The 21244-nt window shown below is 40.8% G+C and overlaps 1 protein-coding gene across 3 annotated transcripts in view; it reads left to right on the top strand.

The window, feature by feature from the left end:
* The window catches only part of mib2 (MIB E3 ubiquitin protein ligase 2), a 69699-nt gene that overhangs the window by 23466 nt on the left and 24989 nt on the right, over positions 1-21244 (top strand). For 2 of the 3 annotated variants that reach the window (XM_058389569.1, XM_058389567.1), the window contains exons 2-10: positions 798-1208; positions 3682-3853; positions 12899-13005; positions 14056-14250; positions 15303-15445; positions 15724-15831; positions 18209-18343; positions 20398-20560; positions 21073-21206. In XM_058389569.1, coding sequence (XP_058245552.1) covers positions 798-1208; positions 3682-3853; positions 12899-13005; positions 14056-14250; positions 15303-15445; positions 15724-15831; positions 18209-18343; positions 20398-20560; positions 21073-21206 — 1568 coding nt within the window. The remainder of the gene's footprint in view (positions 1-797; positions 1209-3681; positions 3854-12898; positions 13006-14055; positions 14251-15302; positions 15446-15723; positions 15832-18208; positions 18344-20397; positions 20561-21072; positions 21207-21244) is intronic. The other variant, XM_058389568.1, reaches the window with a different exon arrangement.

Raw genomic sequence — 21244 nt, 5'->3', positions numbered from 1 at the left:
AGCACCTTACAAAATATTTAGCGTCACGTTCATTAATGTAATTTTTATATTGAATATTTAAAAAGACTACTAATGGTTTAGCAATGTGACTTCTTTCACTTGCAGTACATCCATGCGGCCCTAATATCGGTCACTGTTATCTGCCACATAATATGTCAGTGGAAGGTTTTCAGAGAACGTCATCGTTAATGACCGTATCATGAACACTGTTGACTGTAACTAAATGCAGAATTAAATCACTTACTGACCCGCATTACAAAAATAATCATTCTTGGCTAGCTGGTTTGGGAAATGATTGTAAATTATTGTTATTTTTAAAACTGTATACGTGTTTGTGGGAGAAATTGAGAGTGAGTCACAGCTGTTTACAGTCTGGGCCTCAGGCTTCATGACAAATCTGCTAGTGGACCAAGAGCTTACTAGGTCATACAGTGCAATTTTACCACAAACACTGATTTATGTCCACGAGGGGAACTCTGCCCCGTGTACAGCAGGGTGTTTATTGATGTGGAAGAAAAACGGATGAGGCTGATTTCATCATAGGGTCAACTCGCCCTCTTTTATACACAGACGCATGTCTGCTTTAATATGTCAGAGGTTTTGCTGGCCTGGTTTCATATCGCATGATGCTCTCTTGCAAATAAAAAAACTCTAGTTTTATACAATATATGTGCTGTGTATATGAGGCATAATCATTATATCACTGTGGATAAGCATTTGTTGCTAACCTCAGCCTGAAGCTTATATTCATGGTTGTTTTAAATCATTCTTCTAACAGTCCTGCTTTCTCTCCTCAGTCACCCCTGACCTGTCTCCGGAGAGCCCCCTACTCGGCACCCTCCCGCTGCCACCAGCTCGCTCGCGTACCAGCGGCCCCAGCAGCGGCGCCACCACCCACCCCCCTGCCGAGCCGCCTGCGCGTCCTCACCGGAAGCGCAGCAGCGAGACCGGAAGCGGCAGTGCTAGCCCACCGGTCCGCGGCGCCATGGAGGTGGGTATGCGTGTGGTGCGTGGCGTTGACTGGAAGTGGGGCAACCAGGACGATGGCGAGGGTCATGTGGGCACAGTGGTGGAAGTGGGGCGCCAAGGCAGCACCAGCACACCTGACAAGACAGTGGTGGTGCAGTGGGACAGCGGCACTCGCACCAACTACCGCACAGGCTACCAGGGTGCATATGACCTGCTGCTTTATGACAACGCACAGATTGGTGAGTATTAGTGGGTAAAACTGCTAGAATAGGGTTTTGGTCAGACAGGAACATTATACCAAGGATTTGTGGGTCAAAATTTGGATATTTACTGGTTACTACTGACTGAGTAATTCATCTAATTAAGCTCAGTTCAGCAATCTGGTCCTCAGTATCAAGACGTGTACTAAACAGGAAATCTGATACATGTCACACATAAAGCTTAGGAGTGGAAATGTAAAGTCTTTCTCTCACACACACACATACACACACACACACACAAAACATAATACATGCAAATACAAAGGGTTAGAATGTGGTGCTGGACACTGCAGAATAAATTTGCTCTGAAGGTCAGTGTTGCTGGCACCCAAGTGGTGCAACAATGACGTTTGAATCCCCCATCTGATTTTAATCTGACTAACTAGACCCTGAAATGTATGAGGTCAGAATAAAGTCCAGATTGAAGATAGACAAAATGCCCAGTTGTAAACACAGTCAAACACAGCATTCCTTCCTGACCAGGTTGTAACGTAGACAAACGACTATCCCACAGTCCTTGTCTTCCTGGAGTGGTGTATGTGAATGTATTGAATTCTCTCACTCCTGGCACTGGTGCAGGTCTATATAAAGTGGTGTGCACATGCCATACATACAATTTCCTCTCACTGCAAAGTCGCTGTCTGTCTGCAGGCATCTCTCACCCTTTATCTCTCTCTCTCTCTCTCTCTCTCTCTCAAACACGCACACACAAACACACACATACTTTCAGCAGTTTAGGCATACACAGATGCTCTGACTGTATTTTTAGCCTAGTAAATGCTCATTGCTAAGCTAAGATGGCTCTTTCCCACACCATTAAAAGCAGCATTCTTCTGCCTTGAATGATTCAGAGTAATGGAGCGAAAGAGCATGTGAAATAAAGAGCCAGAGAGAGAGAGAGAGACTGAGTGAGAAGCAGTGTATATGGTAAAGGGCACCAGCTCTGTGTGCTCATTATCTTCTGCCTTAAAATGAATGCAGGACTGTGTGAGCTCAGTTTTTACTTATGTCTAGCTCTAGTCCTTGCAACACTTCTGTTCCATGGCTCATGGTAGATTGATAGATAGCTCATGCTCTCGATGCTTAAAATTTAAAACAGATTGTACATGACACACTCTCTCCATTCTTGAGGTTTGTTTTCTTTACTTGCAGAATAATTGATTGTTTGATTCAATGATCCCTTTTTAATAAGAGATTTATTTTGGTCAGAGGCACGGTGGGATCAGGGTTTATTCTGGGAACAGTGGGTGCAAGGCAGGAATATACCCTGGATGGGATGCCAGTCCATTGGAGGGCAATAAATAATAATAATAATAATAATAATAATAATAATGTAATATTATTATGATAATGATTTCTTTGTCTATTATTTATTTAAACAGTCACATATTGATTTATTGATTGTTTGTTAGTAGTGAGTGTGTGGTGTGGGGTTCCATGGCTTTTTAGTATTCGTTCTCATTTGTTTCGTGTTATGATTTTTTGTGACAGATTTTCTTTTATGCATAATAATGTGCACATTACAAAAAAACATATCGCTTCTAAGCATCCTTATTTGGACACTGTGGTAGAGGAGAGAGAGAAAGAGAGAGAGAGAGGGAGTGAGATATAGTTGAGAAAAAGATAGAGAGTGATTTTTATATATATATATAATATATATTTAACAGCAGGATATGTGCTATATATATATATATATATATATATATATACATATATATATATATATATATATATATATATATATATATATATATATATATATATATATAAATACATATAGGAAGAGATAGATAAAGATAGAGAGAGTGAGATAGCGAGTGATATAAATAAAAAGAGCCTGCATCTGTTTGTGGATTACTTGATGTTGATCTGCATTTAGCACAGGTTCATTTTTTATACAGCTCTTTTTTTGAATACCTTTATGGCAGGTTTTCTTGTAAATATAGAAATTAACTCTCACCCTCATCTAGCTTGACATTGAAACCTTTACACAGTTGAGTTGTGAGTGACACAGAGCAACGAAGGTTACACAAAGAAGTTCAGCCTCGCACAACAGGAAGAAATCGTCAGCAAAAAGCAGGACATGGCGTGTGGTTGTTGCGTTGCGATGTGGTGACGTAAGTGACGTTACTGTTTTATTCCACTTATACCACAGGAGCTTTGAGTCTTAACTGCTGATTTGTTGGTCAGTTCAGGAGCATGATGCTGAGTACTGCAGGCTGAAAAGCCTAAAAAATTGAGCAGTTCATCAAAATGGAGCATTTTTACTTGTAGTGTAAATGTAGTGTAGAGAATCTTGATTTATTTATTTATTTTTGCGCTTAAGCTGTTGACAACAAAATGAGGTCAGGGCTGTTGAGCAAATGCGAAGAAGCCGATATACTGCTTATGATTTGTCATGATCATGCTCTCGTGATGCAGTTCAGTAAGTGCGGTGCGTCTCATCCTGCAGGTGTCCGTCACTCGAACATCATCTGCGACAGCTGCAAGAAGCATGGCATCATGGGAATGCGCTGGAAATGCAAGGTGTGCTTCGACTACGACCTGTGCACGCATTGCTACATGAACAACAAACACGACCTGTCGCACGCCTTCGAGCGCTACGAGACGGCGCACTCGCAGCCGTGAGTATACCGAGCCTCACCTTCTCCTCGTCAACATATCCTGCTGTTACACAACCCCTCACTTTCAGTCATGGCACAAGTCCAAAAGAATTCAAGAGTGAATTAAAATTAGCATATCAAAGCGACTTCGCACCGTGTTTGATGGGTCACATATTTTATGATGCAGCGTATTTGCCTGAGAGCTACTACAGTTTTTGTACTACAAGCATACCTTTGCGACTACAAGTCGCAAAGTATTTTTTGTGCGTCAGAAGCATCCTGTCCCAGAGGAGTCTGACTTTTACTGCTTGCAAAATCAAAAGACTAGATCAGCCGTACACATTTGTTGGTTTGTTTGAATTAATGATGACCATGTGCTCTTGTAACACACACACACACCAATTCCACCAGGTGCTTCTAGGTGTACAAAAATCATTTTAAGACCACTTGTGTGAATAAATCCAACTAAATGTGGTTTTAGCGTGAGGCAAATTGCGGTGTGAAAAACACCAAGGCTGATTGTTACCCAGAAGCTGGGGGGGGGGGACCCAACACACGTTAAACCAGAGGGAAAATGTTTGTCACAGAATCATGTGGATAACTGGAAGTATAAATAATCAAAAAGGAATCTCTGTTATTTAAAGACAGGAAAGTACCAATCAAGCACTTAGCCAGACAGTGGCATGAAACACAGGAAGGTGTTAAATTAGACGTGTTTTCCAAACCAGTCCATTGAGACGGCTAATAATAGTCTGAATACTGAATAGTACTGAACACCTGTGGTAGCTACCCAGCATGCATCAGGATTTTCAACCAGGAGCTATAAGGAAGAGGAAAATATAAGATTGAAAACCATAAGGTTTAAGGACAGTTATTGTACTTGATCATGAATTTCCGGCTAGACTATCTGCTATAACTTTTATAAATTTTCTGTACAAAATCCTGAATTAAATTATATAAAATTTACATAAATAAATCTATTTTTTAAGACTTCATTAAACCTTAGTTTTTTGGGGGGTTTTTTAGGTATTTTTTTGTATGCACACATGTCTGTGTATCCAATTAAACCTTAGCTTTAAAATTATTGTTTATTTTATTTATTTATTTTTTGTATGCACACCTATCCAATTATTTAAAAAAAATTCAACATTTATTTATTTATTTATTTATTTATTTTTAAAAAGCAAAGTTTTAATGAAGTCTGTTACAAAACAGAATATTTTCGAATGTAATTTCATTTAGGATTTTGTGTAGAGTGTGTGTGTGTGAGAGTACACATATGTGTGTACATGTCAAGAAAATTAGTAGGAACGTACGCTCATTTTTTATACAAAATAGATTTTGTCATAGCTGTTTATATTTTATGCTTCTATGACTGAAACCAGTACAGATTTCCAACAAAAATGTGGCGTTGAAAGAAAATGTCTGGCTGCCAGTAAAGAAAGCAACGTCTTGCATAACGGGCCACTTTTCAACAAAAATGAAGGCTGTCAGGTTTCGCCTGCAAAACCTGCAAGTGTAACAACCCGAATCTTCTGAAGACTTATGGCAGGTTGTCCAGGATGTCTCACAAAGCGTCCTTATACCTTATGAATCTGCACAGAGTGTACCTGAGAGAGTGACTTTGTTTATTTATTATTAATGACTTCATATTAGCTCTTCATAGTAGATTTTTTTATGTGGAAATATTCAGTTCCCTTATAAAGGCATTTTTGTTTTAGAGCACAGAAATAATAATATATATGTTTTATATTTATTATATATGTATAATAATAATATTAATAATAATAATAATGACATCTATTTATAACCTGCCAGGTTTTTCCACAGTAACATCACCTCAGATGACAATTTAAAACCTTGTTGGTTTGGAACTCACCCAATGGAAATCACCTAGAATTAGTATCATTTATTTTTAATCTCATTGCCAGCGTGGTCTTAATCTTTGTCATTTCCCCTCTCTCTATTTCCTCTCTGTTTTATTATTATTTTTTCCATCAAGCTCCCCCCCCCCCCCCAAACTCATACTGTCCTTAGCGTGCTTACCACAGATCACTTGAGCTCTTTTGTAAACAAGATCAGTGAACGCAAGTGCATTACCGAGGCCAAGCTGAGGTTAAGCCTGTCCGTGTTTGTGTGCTAGAAGCATGTGGGGTTGTGGTGAGCAGCCTCCGCGTTCCTCCACCGCTGATAGGAGTCTGGTACCGTAAACAGGCCGCTTCTTTCTCAACTGTTCCAAGCTCTCTGGCCAACTCTACAGGAGATCCATATTTGGCGGTTATGATCCGACAAGATTAACTTACAGTCCTTGCAGCACACACTCCTAGACTCCTGCAGCTCTTTCTCAGTCCTCTGCCTTTTTATTGTGCTGTTTTTATTTCTTTATTTAGTGCTGGGGTACTCGGATCACTCTTTTCTGCCTTATTTATTTATTATTCAGGATCAGCATGTGAAATGGCTAGCTGGCGGAGAAAAACTCGCACTCGGGTATCTGGAACAGTCGGGTTTAAATATAATCTTAATGACGACCACAGTGGAGGTGTGAAGAGCAAGCAGGCTCTGTTATATAAACGCCAGAATTACGACTCTCTTCCTTTGTAATTCTGTGTCTCCATCTCTCTAGTTCTTGAATACGTGTTGAATAGGTACAACTGTGCAACTGGTTGCTCTTTTATAAATTAAAATTGTAATCGTGTGTAAATGTCTGTGGTGAAAATGGAGATGTGCAGTTATATTATAGAATATTATATAATATTCTTAGGTGGGAAAGTAACATATTAAGATATTTGTGCATTAGTAGTAATTGTAAATTAATATTAGATTACTCTATTATATCTCTATGAGAAACAACTTGAACATATTTATTGCAAATCTCAGATTATTATAAATATAATAAAATATGGTAGTCTCTGGAGAATCTAATGAGGATGAATAGAATGTATCAAGACTTGAAAGAATGTGTGAAAGAATGTCCCTACTGTGCAAACTGTGTGTGTGGTAGGAATATGCGGTGTCCTCATTCAGTAGCCTCTCAGTTTTGGCCCTCAGGATCTGGTAGCACTTCCAATTTTGATGGCTGGAGAAAGTCTTTGATGGTTCTCTTGGCCCTAATCCTGGTCCTGCTTCACCGGTTGTAGATTTCTCTGGTGCAAGGGAAAGAAGTCATGATGGCCTTCTGTACTGTCCTCACCACTTCTGGACAGAGTTTTTTTTTTGCTGGGTTTTTGCTGTGATGCTCGGTGTGAGACAACTCTCCATAACCCAAGAGTCAAATGTGTTCCGGTTATGAATAAATTGGATTGATACTAAAAAAGATCCTTTGTGCATGCAATACCTAGCGTGAATTGCTGTCCATATATTTTATTTTATTACGACAACAACAAAAAATTATAAAAGCTTTATGCACATGTCACTATGAAGCGTGGACACATTTGAACTTTCCCAGTTCTTATTGTGTAGCAGTGCCATACTTTCTCTCGGCTGTTATGTAAAGATCTCCCGTTGTTGCACAGATTCCACTAAAGTGGAAGAGCGCAGGTGTGTGTAGAGTGAGCGCCGTTTTTTTTGCATATTTTGCATAATTTGCATATGTATATGTGCCTGGATTTCCATTCGGATAAAAGTGTCGACTCTTGGGTACGACAGTTTTTATAGAACCGCCGTTTATTATTCAGCCTTTCAGAAGAAGTTTTGGGGAACTCTGAGACCTTAACAGCGCTTGCTTCTCATCAAATTCCTTTTTAAACAGAATATGAACCAGAAAATGAACAGGAAACAAGGAAATCTGGTTGTTTTATTCTGTCTTCAGTGAAACGGTGACTGACCTGAGCGGCTCCGTCTGCCGAGAGCCGTGTACACACTCCATTACGGCATCCACTGTAAAATCCTGTGAAGTAGCATGAAACATTACATAAGAGGCTGTCCTGCTGATTTTAATACGCACGCAGCTGGTTAGAAAACGCAGTCGATTCATCTTTTGATCCCTGTGACTTTAACCTCAGTGTGTTTGTCGGTATGAGAAGGTGGTTTGAGAACTGCTGATCTCCTGGGATTTTCACACACGGCAGTCTCTAGAGTTTAGACGGAATGATGCAGAGAAAAGTATGTCCATTGAGCAGGAGGTCAGATGATGAGACCAGATTGGTTCGAGCTGACAGGAAGTCTATAGTAATTTATAATCAGTCTTTATATCCGTGGTGAGCAGAAAAGCATCTCAGAACACACAACATGTCAAAGCTTGAGGTGGATTCACTACTCTGACAGCAGAAAGTCACATTCTCAGCCAAGAGCAGGAATCTGAAGCTAGCGTGGGTGAAAAGTCACTGAAACTGGGCAGGTTTTAAAAACTATGCTGTTTTTATTTTGTTTTCAGCGATACCCGGTACAACCTTTAAAAACACATTGTTCGGACATCCTTCAATTCAAAGTAGCATATTTGTATAGTAATATATAATGTATATATTACCCTAATGTGTAAAATATATCAGGTGTATCTTAATTGTTCAGTGTTGTGCAAGAAAACTCTTAGCGATGTTTTGAACAATTCCTGAACTCCTGAGTCAGAATCCAGTCATATTACACTGCCTCTGGAACGTGGATTAGACTACAGGAGAACTTACACTGTGTTTGTATTTGGCATGGGTCGATATTTGATAAAGCGGGACGTTAATGGATAATTTGTGAGGAAAAAAGAACCCGAAGCAGGATTAGCCTGTTGTATCTGATTAGCTTTGTGCTTTCTTGAGGGAATAAACAAGCAGGGAATAGTATTAAAGGATTCCATCTTCACCTGAAATTGAATCTTCAGGGGGGAAACTCGATTACCTCGCTAATAGCGCCAGCACAACAGCAAGCTCTGGGCTTCCGAGCAAACTTGAAGTTCACGCGCTGTGTGATGTGTAACGTTTCTCTGATAATTGTGCACGTAGGACTTCGTTTGAGAGCGATGATAAATGGAGGCATGTTCAACAAATCACATGATTTTCTGTAATCACAAGGAACATGGCTTCTTCAGTTAATGAGTCTAGGTTTCATAGGGTTTTTTTCTTTTTCTGGTGGAAATGATCATGTAATAAAAACCTAATCAGATTAGCGTCTACTCGAAAAAGAAAGCTGAAGCATGGACGGTGTCTGCGTTTGGGGGAAAATATGACCGTTGTGTGTACAATGTTTTTCACATTACATGAGGGACATCTGTCCTCTGAGGTGTGTGTGTGTGTTGCAGCTTAAGAGCATATGGCCGTCCCGTATGTTCACCAAGAGAAGGAAACAAAACAACCCTCACAGCTTGTTAATCAGCTCACGCCTGATGCTTTGGTTGGTTAGATTCTGCCGTGCCTGCTAGCTGCTAATCCTTGTCCTGAGAAATAAACAGGCGTCTATTCCATTTCCGCTGACGCCGGACATCCCCTGGTGGTGTTAGCGGTTACAGTAAGGCTTTCCGATTGCTCCGGGTTAAGCCTCCTGGAAAGTGACGTGTAAATGATGATGTAGTCAGGTGACTAATCACATGACCAGTACAGTCTGTGCCTCCTGGCTTTGTTTATCTCATGTTAAAAGCATGCAAGGCAAAGCACAAATTTATACCAATATGCTTATTCTAATACGTTATCGTTTAATAATAATTTTTTTATTTGTCACATACATTACAGCACAGTGAAACTCTTTTCTTCGCATATCCCATCCTTTGGAGGTTGGGGTCAGAGCGCAGGGTCAGCTACAGCGCCCCTGGAGCAGAGAGGGTTAAGGGCCTAGCTCAAGGGCCCAACAGTGGCAACTTGGTGGTGCTGGGGCTTGAACCCCTGATCTTCCGGTCAATGACCCAGCACCTTAACCACTTGAGCCACCACCACCGTTTCTATAGCAACACCTCATTCCCATGGACATGATCATTTAAAGTTTATTTCACTTTTACTGATACTTGTTTTGTACTGAGTTAGTAATTTTACCACCATATGAGAGTCTTCAGGACAGAGGACTTTAGTAACATGACAATCTGTGATTTTCCTTTTTTTTTTCTCTTTTATTTATTTATTTATTTTTAATTAAGTGAGGGGGAAAAATGAAGGGTTGGTGAAGGAACTACTTGTCTCGTGGACGTTCCCTATAACTATAAACGGATAAAAAGCATGAGATATTGTTCATTAATATATTTTAAAATTGAGATCTTTGGCAAAATGCTGTGGAATAAAATGCTTCCTGGATGTTCCAGGCTTATTATCCATTTTGTTTTGCACCTCGCTGTGGTGTAAGTTTCTGCTCTATTTTGTAAAACAGAAAATAAGTGAAATATCTGAATGAGGTAATGGTTGTTGCCAGCAGTAAGAATTGTCTGCTTTGCAAAGAGACCTGGAGCTACAGTGCAAACCATGTAGCTATTTTCTGCTCTGCCTTACAACAGTTTATTAACACAGAAGCTATATTATCAATCCCTCTAGGACTTCACAGAGGATCCTTTGTGATTGATTTCGCCCGAAACCCCTTGATTTTGCTGCATCTTTTTTAGAAATTGCGAAGCAACCTGAGTGTTTTTGTGCTTTTTTCTATGATAGCATGTTTGTGAATGGAAGAGGCTGAATGTGTGTTGTGATGACGTCACATGACACATCTTTGCAAGCTTGTCCAAATATGGTGCTTGATTTTGCATTCATATCCGTCATCACAAAATCAAGTCCTGAAGAGGCCTGATTATCGTGCTTACATTTTGCCCTCACCCTCCCACACAAATAAACGGATGATAAACAGGATTCAGCTCGTGACTGCAGATGAATTTGATTTCCTCTGAGACTCCTCTTTGCTAATTCTCAGAGCTTGTTGTAGAGCAGCTCCCAATACAAGATTAATCTCTAAGAAGATCTAACATGCTTAAAAATATCGGAGCATCTGCCGTCGAGGCAGGAACTAATTTTGTCATCCCGAAATGAGTCTGTGACAGGGAAATCAGGGCATTCGGATCAAAACCGATCTTAAATTCAGCAGCTCACTCGAATAGACCCTTCGCCATGTCTACTACCGAGTTCTTCAGTAATGTTTCCGAGTAGAACCCTTTTAGAAATGTAGAAAGATTAACCTTTCAAAGAAGCTTATGTACTGTGACAGACATATTAATGAACATACTTGGCGGATTTGTCAGAGCTCATTAAATTCGCTCTAATAATAAGACCTTGTGCTCTCTTGTTTCCTATGCTAGCGTCTGGAGATTAGTTTCAATTCTTGGTCTTGCTCTCACACACACACACACACACACACACCAAACACACAGCATCTGGGAGATTACACCTGACCCCTTGCCTTCTTACGTCTACCTTAGCTTACTTAATTAAACCAGAGATTTGCCGTTATTTAGTTTTAAACCGCCAAGCCGTCTCCTTTTCCTCTCCCTCGCGGAATATTCAGAACCATTCCCAACAATCAGAACCTGACACTGGCTGAAACCAGGGACCAAAGGGAGTAAACTCTGGGTGCGTTACAGCTAATTTGTGTCATTCGGTGGATATGTCAGTATTCATATGTCAGACACACTGGAATTAATGAGAGTATGGGAATAGGCAGTTCCTTTGCGCCGAGATCAGACCACATCTTTACAATCAGGTATGTATTTGGCTGGCTTCCTAAACCAGCGTAGGGAAAGTTTTCGAAAGGTTTCACAACGAGCTAGCTACCATCATTTGTCGATAACATGAGTCTTTCAGTCACTCTGTATAGTATATTGCTGCACATGTTTTAAATTGAGGCTAGTCCGCTGTTCAAGATCTGTCTAATCCGTCCTGATTTTGGAACAGAACTCGAATCAGTCCAATGTACATACACTCAGGGAATGAGAGACATATGAGAAACACAAGGCTTGTGTTTAACTCGGGATCACAGCTAAGCACATGTTGGCTCTATCCGTTTGGCGTGAGCTGATCTGAGGCAAGATCTTTTTTTTTTTCTTCTTTTTTTTTAAGGCCTCTGTCACCTTTCTTTTATTGTTCTCTGTTTATTTTTCTCTTTAATCATGGCTGCTTAGTTTCTTAATCTGTTTAATTTCAAGCACATTTGCTTATGTTGATGTATACACTGAAATAAATTTCTACCATCTGTGTCAGGTTCTCACTATGCCTTCACATGTGAGAGCAAGGATATTCCATGCCACATCGACGCTAGATAGAATGAAACAGATTTACCGTTTTATGATGCATTTCTTTATCCCCATATTTATGACCGTTTGTTCTTCACATCACATTTGAATATTTCTTACTGCTTGCATGATTGAAAGGTTGTGTTCCATTATGCTGAGTGTTATTTTAATGCAAAACCGTAAAAACAGAAGTGTCATCATGTCTAGATTAGTCATAACACAAACAACTTTTGACCACGTAATCATGCGATTATGGGCGGTAACTAATAATGATGCTCGAAACGAAGCCATCAGACCAAACATGAGTAAAATTCACTGAAGGGGAAATGACACACACTTTCAGTATTTGCCAGTTCATACTCACTAATCAGTTCTCCGTTGTGACACCATGCCCAGCTTACAACAGCGAGGCTGTGGGGTAGCACAAGTCAGCAATCTTGTCGCATCTTGTCTTGTGGGCTAAAAGAAAACAGGAGTGCATGTAATTTGTGCATTGCTGTGTTGATACACTGGCCATTTATAGCTCGGCTTGGATAGGACGTGCTTTATAATTTTATGTTGGTTTTCCTGTTTAGCCAGACAACATGATGTGTTTGATGATTTTCTTTCATGTCTGCAATAAAAGTGTAAAGACCAGGGAATGGTCTCATCCACCAATCTTTTTCCCCCTACATTTGCCTCCACCGCTCTGTTTTCTCCTTTCATACATCAGAAAATAATACACAAAGGGTGAAGGCTGGCACAGGCTTCCTCCAAGACACTATATACAGTGTATACACTATACTTCTAACCTTATGTTTTCAAACTGGTGCTGCTGCTGCATCACAGGGCAGTGGAACACACTCAGATGACAGTGCTATTTTTGCCCTCTTCTACATACCTTAGCTCACAGACGCTAGTGTCAGTCTTAATTGTGTACCTTTTTCGTTTTCTTTTCCTGACTCCAGAGTGAGCTTGACACCGAGGCAAAACCTATCCCGGATAATCCTTAAAGGAATCTTCCAGGGTGTAAAAGTCGTGCGTGGACCCGACTGGGATTGGGGCAACCAAGACGGTAAGTAAAGGCATGCACATGGCACTGCCTCATTAGTTAATTCTAAACATGCTCAAAGTTCGAACCCTGTTTCCTTGCGGTTGGTTCAGGAGTCCCAGTTAACCTTTGAAGTGCCTGGTGGCGTATGCTCGACAGATGTCTTCCAAAAAAAAGGCAGAATGGTAGATATCTGGCCGTTTACCTCAAACGAGCGTTCGCCTTACGGTGCCACAGCGAAGGCTAAACATCTAAATTTAGCCCTCAGTAAACCACGCTGGAATGCAGGTTATGAGTAATTGCTGTTTTATCGCCACTTGACATTACTGTCTTAAATGGGAAACGGCTCTGACACAGCTCCCTGCTTATTGTTTATGTACTGCGAAGAAATTTTATTATTTGATAGTTGTGAAGAGTAGAACTGCTGGATGGTAGGACTTTCATTTCTCCTCTTCACAGCCAAGCCTCGCTGGGGGATGTGACTTTTCAACTTATGGAAGTGGAACTCTCAATAATTTGATCCTTAACCCCTCCCCCCTCCCTTTTTTTTTTCTTTTACTGCATAATGTCTTTGATGCTAAATGAGTCAAAATGTCCATGCTGTGCTTGTAAAATATCTTCTTGTGGGTTGCTGGTGATAATTGCTCTACCCCACAGGGTGTGAATAAAAAAAAAAAACTAAAACAGCTTGCCATTTTTTCCCCTGCAATCTCTTTTATTTTCTATGCCTTATGCTGTTTGACTGTTTCTTTCCAAATTCTGATGCTACATTTGTAACCTGATTATCCTAAAGCTCTTTCAGGTAGTGGCTTTGTAGATATTTCTTTGTATTGTCCAAAACTGTAAACAATCAGCGTGTGTGTTTGTATATAGTTGTGCTTGCTACTTGTGGTAGTAACAGTGTTTGGATAGCGTACGATTTCTATGTAGCTAGTATAATTTAGTGATTTTTAAATAGAATTTTTAAGCATAACCTAAAATTTTGATAACCCATAATTAGATTCCCCGACACATGATGTTGAGATCATTGCACTCTCGTGCGTCTGCTTTCTGTCTTGTCGCTTCCTCAAACAGGAGGAGAGGGGAAGATCGGGAAGGTGGTCGATATCCGAGGTTGGGACCAGGAGTCGGGCCGCAGCGTGGCCAGCGTCACCTGGACCAACGGCACCACCAACGTCTACAGGATGGGTCACAAGGGCAAGGTGGACCTCAAATACGTCTCAGACGGCCAAGGAGGCTACTACTACAAGGAGCACCTACCAAAATTAGGTGTGAATTTGTCTTCTGCTGTGTTGATCTATAACTAGATCTCAAAAATACGTATATATTTGATTTAGCTTGCTGATCCACGGCTCATTTGCCCCTTTAGGGTGACACAAGCTAAAAACCTAGCTGAATAGTGCTTGGTCAGCCTTATCCTTCAAACAATGGTCATGTTTATTTTACAGAGCGACACATCAAATCAGCCAAAATATATATTTTATCTATACAGTCAATTTAAAGCGCGACCTCGAGTTAGCGTCTTGTGGCCTCATTAAATTGTGTGCACAAACGGGCAGAGTACAATATAAAATGTAAAATGCCAAGTAAAAGCATGTGCTGGATCAAGCGCTGTTATTTAAACTGCTAAATAATGAGGGTGGAAACCACGTTGTTAAACTTTGCAGTGATTTATGTGATAATTACAGCAAGGACTATTCATGCAGTAACTTAACGTAAATACGCTAGACTCCTATTCAATGTTTATTACATTGCTCGCCAACTTTTCATTCAGTTCATCATATATCATTAGAGGATTTTTTATATTGTAAATGCCTTTTGAATTATGAGCTACATGCTGGTGATGTTAATAAGCTAAATAGGAAGCCCAGAAAATTCCACAACCGTCTAATAGGTGTCTCGTCTCTAATTATGTCTATTATTTCCTTGTTAAATTTAAATTTTTTAAATCTGGAGTTAAGTCGCTGATTATAATCGTAGCTCTAGAGCAACAAATCCAACATATCATATATGGTACAAGTTGTCCAAAATATCAGCTGAAATATTGAGCTGACATTCAGTAAAGCTTTTCCCTCTCCCTTTCATTCCTTCTGTCAAACACATGAACACATGTTCCGCTGCTGACAGGAGGAACATTTAATTACAGTGGAAAATGATACTTGATTACACCATATTAAATCCCCCCCCTCTTTTAGCGGTTAACCAAATATCCGTTCTTTAACAGATATCCGAATAATAAAATTAAGGCAGCGTGTCTCAGGAGTTTAGGCACTGACCTTCCAGCATGAAGTATAAGATTCCCTCCATGCCTGTGTTTGTAGGTGAACATGCAGAGCTGCAGAGGCAGGAGAGCGCTGATGGGCACACGTTCCAGCAGGGGGACAAGGTAAAATGCCTGCTGGACGTCGACATCCTCAGGCAAATGCAGGAAGGACACGGAGGCTGGAATCCTAAAATGGCAGAGGTGAATGAACTTAACATGAGGTGTCTACATTTTTGGTAATAGCTTGACCTGATAGATAGATAGATAGATAGATAGATAGATAGATAGATAGATAGATAGATAGATAGATAGATAGATAGATAGATAGATAGATAGATAGATAGATAGATAGATAGATAGATAGATAGATAGATAGATAGATAGATAGATAGATAGATGAATGTATGAACTTTTAATATTACTAACAGAACTTCAAAGCAAGTGCAAATGAATTGGGTTTGTGCCCCCCACCCCAACAGTACATCTGCAGAATCGGGACCGTGCACAGGATAACGGACCGAGGGGACGTCCGAGTTCAGTACAGCAACAACATACGCTGGACTTTCCACCCAGGGGCTCTGACTAAAGTAAGCACAGGCTTCTTTTATATTATAGTTCAAGTTCCTACAAGGGTTCTACCTGAAAACCCCTCTGTTGTAGAATTCTACAGAGAACCTGAAGAACACATTTTGCTGAGAGAGTATAGAACTAACATCCAGTTTCAGCAAAACAATATATATTTCTACGCTTGGAAAAAAGCAGATATTAGTTTAAAAAGGCTTTATTCACTCTTCAGGTTGTTTCAAGTTTTCAAGTAGAACCCTGTGACAAGCGTGTTTCTATTTGCCAACAGGTTCTATGTGGAACGCTTGAATATCCAGGAACCCCTCTGAACCCCAAACACCCCTGACTATCCAAAGAACATGTAAAAAAAACATTATTTTCGATAGAGTAGAACTTATAAACCTTTTTTTTAAAAAAAATAAAGGTTCTTAATTGGTTCTCATGGTGTGTGGTTCGTTGAAGAACCTTCCATGCAATGTTTTAATTGCACAAAATGTTCTTTCTAGTCGAAAAGTTCTTTAGACTATAAAAATGTCTTCTTTTTTTTTAAGAAATGGGTTCTTTTTAAAAAGTATTTACTGAAATGGTTGTTCTTTGGGCATCACTGTGATGCTTCTTCCTGGCAACTTTTATTTTTAAGAGTGTTGGGACCAACCAAAGTCTTCAGGGTGCCAGATGGAATCTTTTATGAGACAGCTTCACCACATAGCATGTACATAAAACCCACAAGGAAAATCGAGATCGTTCGGCTTTTAAATATTTACCTTCGGTTACATTCAGCAAAACAATGCTACACAATACTCCACTCTCGGGGGACAAACGGTTCATCAGAGGATATTTGGATAGTCTGCTTTAGTTTGGACGATTCTTTATCTCCGACAGACCGAGGTCGAGGATCTCAGACAGATCTAGATGTCTAGGTAAATTTAAACCATGCCGTTTCGAATCTAGAGTATATATAAAGCTTCAGTTGTGTGGACTGTGTGGACAGCTGACCCCCACATCTGTATCAGCTTGCTGGACTTTCCATTCCAAAACCATGGGCACTTATTATATGAATTAGTATGCTGTAGAATTAATATAAACTTTCACAGGAACAAAGAGCCCAAGACCATTATTCATCCTCCTCCAAACTCTGCTGTTGGCACTATGCATTCCGGGAGGTTGTGTTCTCCGAACACAGATTCAGCCATCAGACTGCCAGGTAGTGAAGCTTGATTCATCACTCTAGAGTTTCCACTGCTCCAGTTTTTAGCAGCACCGTGCTTTACACATTAGCCGATGCTTGGCATCGCAAATAGTAACCTTAGGCTCGTGTGAGGCTGCTCAGCCATGGAAACGCATTTCATGAAGCTCCTGACACACAGTTCTTGTGCTGATGTTGTTTCCAGAGGCAGCTTAGAAGCATTCAATAAGTGATGCAGCAGCATAGCGATTTTCAGTGGCCCCGCTCGATGGGTTTGTGTGGTCTACCACATGGAGGCTGAGCTGTTGTTGCTCCTACATGCTTCCATTTCACAATAACAGCACCGAGGAGGATCAAGCAGCGTAGAAATTTCACAAGCTGACATCCTACAACTACGCCAAGTCACTGAAATGTTCTCTATGACCCATTCTGCTGTTTGTCGATGCAGATTGCATGGTCTTGATATTTGCGCACGTTATCAGTGGGTGTGGCTAAAACTCCTGAACTCAGTCTGTTGGAGTGGTGTCCATATACTTTTGTACATTTCGTGTGTATTCACTCAGAAAATACAAAGAGTAAGAAACACACTGCTGTAGAATTAAAAAAAGATTTAGAGGGACCAAGCAAAGGAGTTTTAAGGAAGCTAAATGGACCAAAATTTTGCAAATATATATATATATTTATTTTTTATCATGGCATTGTACATATGGATGCCTGGGAACGACCTAAAAAGAGAAGGCATTGATTGAATGTGCAGAGGAGAGGTTGAGTTACACTGTATATGTTTTACAGCTGCTCTGTTTCTCCCAATTGGGCAAGGCTATTAAATATATCTCCTGTTTCATCCTGGACCTCTCACCTTCATTTGATTTCAGTCTGATTTACGATATAATATCCCGCATGAGTAGTGGATCAAGCAGCTCCCTGAGCATTCCTCGTGTTACTGTACCTTTAATCTCACAGTCTAGTTTTTAGATTACAGTGATATACTGTTTACCCAAGTAAAGCCAAGCGCTCGTGTTCTTGACATAAAGTCTGAATAAAGGTAAAGCCCTTGGTAATCAGAGCGTGCACGTCCAGGCACGTGGCTCTACCATGCATATCAGTGATTAACCAAATCCCTAGACTGTGTTTAAAGACGCTGCTTGTCCCATAATAAAGAGACTGTCTGGTCTGATCGAGATCTTTTCTATCTGTTTTCTTAATGATTTTAGGTGAATACGTTTGCAGTAGGTGAGTTGGTGAGGGTACTGGATGACATCGAGACTGTGAAGCGGCTACAATCCGGCCACGGAGAGTGGACAGACAGCATGGCATCTGTATGTTCCAACAAACACGGCATGAAAAATGTACACGAAATACACACCATCACAGAAAAGTAACTCTAACTAAACATGTTCATTCAAAAAGGGAATATCAGATGGGTTCATATCACCCAAAGCTATAAAACTCCTGATCAGATTCTGATTTACCGGCCAAGTCCAGATTTCATTTCTTTTGCCAATTTCTCCATTAACACACGCTACGTTGAAACAAAGCAGGAACTTAGACAGTACAGGGGGGAAAAAAGGTCAATTCAAATACAAGTCAAATATAAGATATGTGTTATACAGAGAGAAAGATAAAAGCTTTATTGGCAAAGCAGCTTCTTCAATTTGACATGGATTGGTAAAAAAAAGAAAGAAGATATTGTCGTTTTTTATTCAAAGTCATTTTTGAACATAAAAACATTTAACTTTCAGAAATCTGATGTCAATGTTCACACTGCTGTCACAGCAATAAAACAGGGAAGTAGGTAGGAGGATTAAATGTCACTGTATTTGCCCATGGCTAAGGGTAATTATTAAATATTAAGTATTATTTCTTCTATACATAAAGACAAGGTGAATTAAAAAAAAATAAGACCCGTTCCTCGTCGTTCTGTACATCTGTTATCGTCTATTAAAGCACAGTGAGTAGTGTTCACAGTGGAAAACCACAGAGAATTATTTGTCCTGTTTCACTTCTGCCTCCCCGAACTCCGAGCGATCGTCCAGTACAAAATGTGCAACTTATTAAGCAATACGTCATGTGCTATGATTTCCACTTCATTTATATCACTAGGGTTTTTCGAGCTCATGGCATTTATTATGCTAAATATAAAATGTCATTTTGTATATTATTTGTAATGATTGTGCTAATGATAGGTACTTAATTGCTCATTATAAGGTTAGAGGACGCAGGGGGTAAACAGGTGCTGTACCTTACTTTTATTAGATAAGTCATTTAACTCATAAGAAAGTGTCAGGGGTTAATGGCTTTCATTCACTAGAAGATCTAGCCAGAACAGGATTGCATGATTCAGGGGAATTTATCAACCTCTCTCTCTCTCCCTCCCTCCCTTTGCACCCCAACTCTCTCTTTGTCTGTCTCTGTCTGTCTGTCTGTCCTTCTCTCTCTCCCTCCCCTTGTCCCCCAACTCTGTCTTTCTCTGTCTCTGTCTTTCCCTCTCTCTCTCTTTTTTCTCTCTTTCTCTCCCTGTTTCTTTCTGTCTGCTCCCCCACTCTCTCTGTCCCCACCCCTCTTTCTCTCTCTCTCCCTCCCCTTGCCCCCCAACTTTCTCCCTGTCTGTCTGTCTGCCTCTCTCTCTCTCTCTCTCTCCATTCCCTTGTCCCCCCAATTCACTGTCTGTCTGTCTGTCTGCCTCTCTCTCTCTCTCGGTCTCTCTCTCTGTCTGTCTGTGTCTCTCTCTCTCTCTCTCTCTCTCTCTCTCTCTCAGTCTCTCTCTCTCTCTCTCTCTCTCTCTCTCTCTCTCTCTCTGTCTGTCTGTCTGTCCACCTGTCTGCCCCCCCCCCACTCTCTCTGTCCCCACCCCTCTTTCTCTCTCTCTCCCTCCCCTTGTCCCCCAACTCTCTGTCTGTCTCTGCCCCCCCCTCTTTTTCTCTCTCTCCCTCCCTGTCTCTGTCTGTCTGTGTGTCTGCCCCCCCACTCACACTCTCTCTGTGCCCCCCCTTCTCTGAACCCTCCCCTTGCCCCCCAACTCTCTGTCTGTCTCTCTCCACCCACCCCCATCCCCCTAAGATGACAAAGTCGTATCTACATTCACAGACATGTTAAACATGTGACAGTTATAAAATTGGACAGTAATCCTCTGACCTTAGCCGACCTAAGAACCCACAAGTGAGATTAGTAGTGTGTGATTTATTTTTGGTTCACCGAGCAGTTATTCAGTGCAGTTGAGAAAGACAACAAATATTAGGATTGCAGGATAAAACGGTATTAACAATAGAGCCAGATTTTGCATTCATCAAGATAATGCTCTCATAGCTCACCCTGTGTCTGTGTGTGTCTGTGTGTGTCTGTGTGTGTCTGTGTGTGTCTGTGTGTGTCTGTGTGTGTCTGTGTGTGTCTGTGTGTGTGTCAGGCCCTGGGTCAGGTTGGCAAGGTTTTGAAAGTGTATGCGGATGGTGACCTGCGCGTGGCATTCGGAGGACAAACGTGGACTTTTAACCCTGCGTGTCTGTCGGCTCAGCCTGGCGAGGTGGACGCAAATCTGATGACGGCTGAGAATCCAAGTGAATCAAGAAGTAAGCAGGAAACAGCCGCATGCCCATCCATCACGCCGCTTGTTTGAATGCATCATGACTCATGTCTCTCTCTTTCTTTTTTTTTTTGTCTTCTCTTGCTAAAAGTGCAGCTGACATTTACACTTTGCTCACATTTTCCGGACAACGTTTATTTTTCTTATTAATTCTTGTTTTTTGTATGATTAAAAAACATTGGTTGTGTCCTCTCTGTCTTCCATGTGCACTCACACCCTCCGGAGATGGATGGATGGATTGATTTTCCATTTGTTTTTACTAACTCTTAATTTTTCCTCATTGTGCTTTTCATGTCAAGCAAACTCACTTCTTCTCTCCCACATCTCACAGGGTGCTGAGAACATTTTGAGCAAAATGCAGGCCACAAGTGCATGGTGACATTTTGACTCATTTGACTGTCTGTTCAGATTTTGGGCTGAAAGAATAAAACTAGGTTTTAGAGTAAAACAGGTAGGGTTTAGAGTAAATGTCTTTCTTTCTCTCTCTCTCTGTTTCAGCTACAGTTATTTCAGTCCTGGAGAAGCTGTTGTCTCAGTCCACGGAGCAGGATAACCCCGGGCGCCTGGTCATCGACGCCGCTCATGGCAGCGTCGCTAAAGTCCGCGAACTGGTGCAGAAACATCCGGATAAGGTGGGTGTCATGGTGTTGAAACAATGCTACTTTTTTTA

This window comes from Hemibagrus wyckioides, linkage group LG05, assembly GCF_019097595.1.
Source record: "Hemibagrus wyckioides isolate EC202008001 linkage group LG05, SWU_Hwy_1.0, whole genome shotgun sequence".
NCBI lineage: Eukaryota > Metazoa > Chordata > Actinopteri > Siluriformes > Bagridae > Hemibagrus > Hemibagrus wyckioides.
This window is presented reverse-complemented; position numbering and strand designations above follow the sequence as displayed.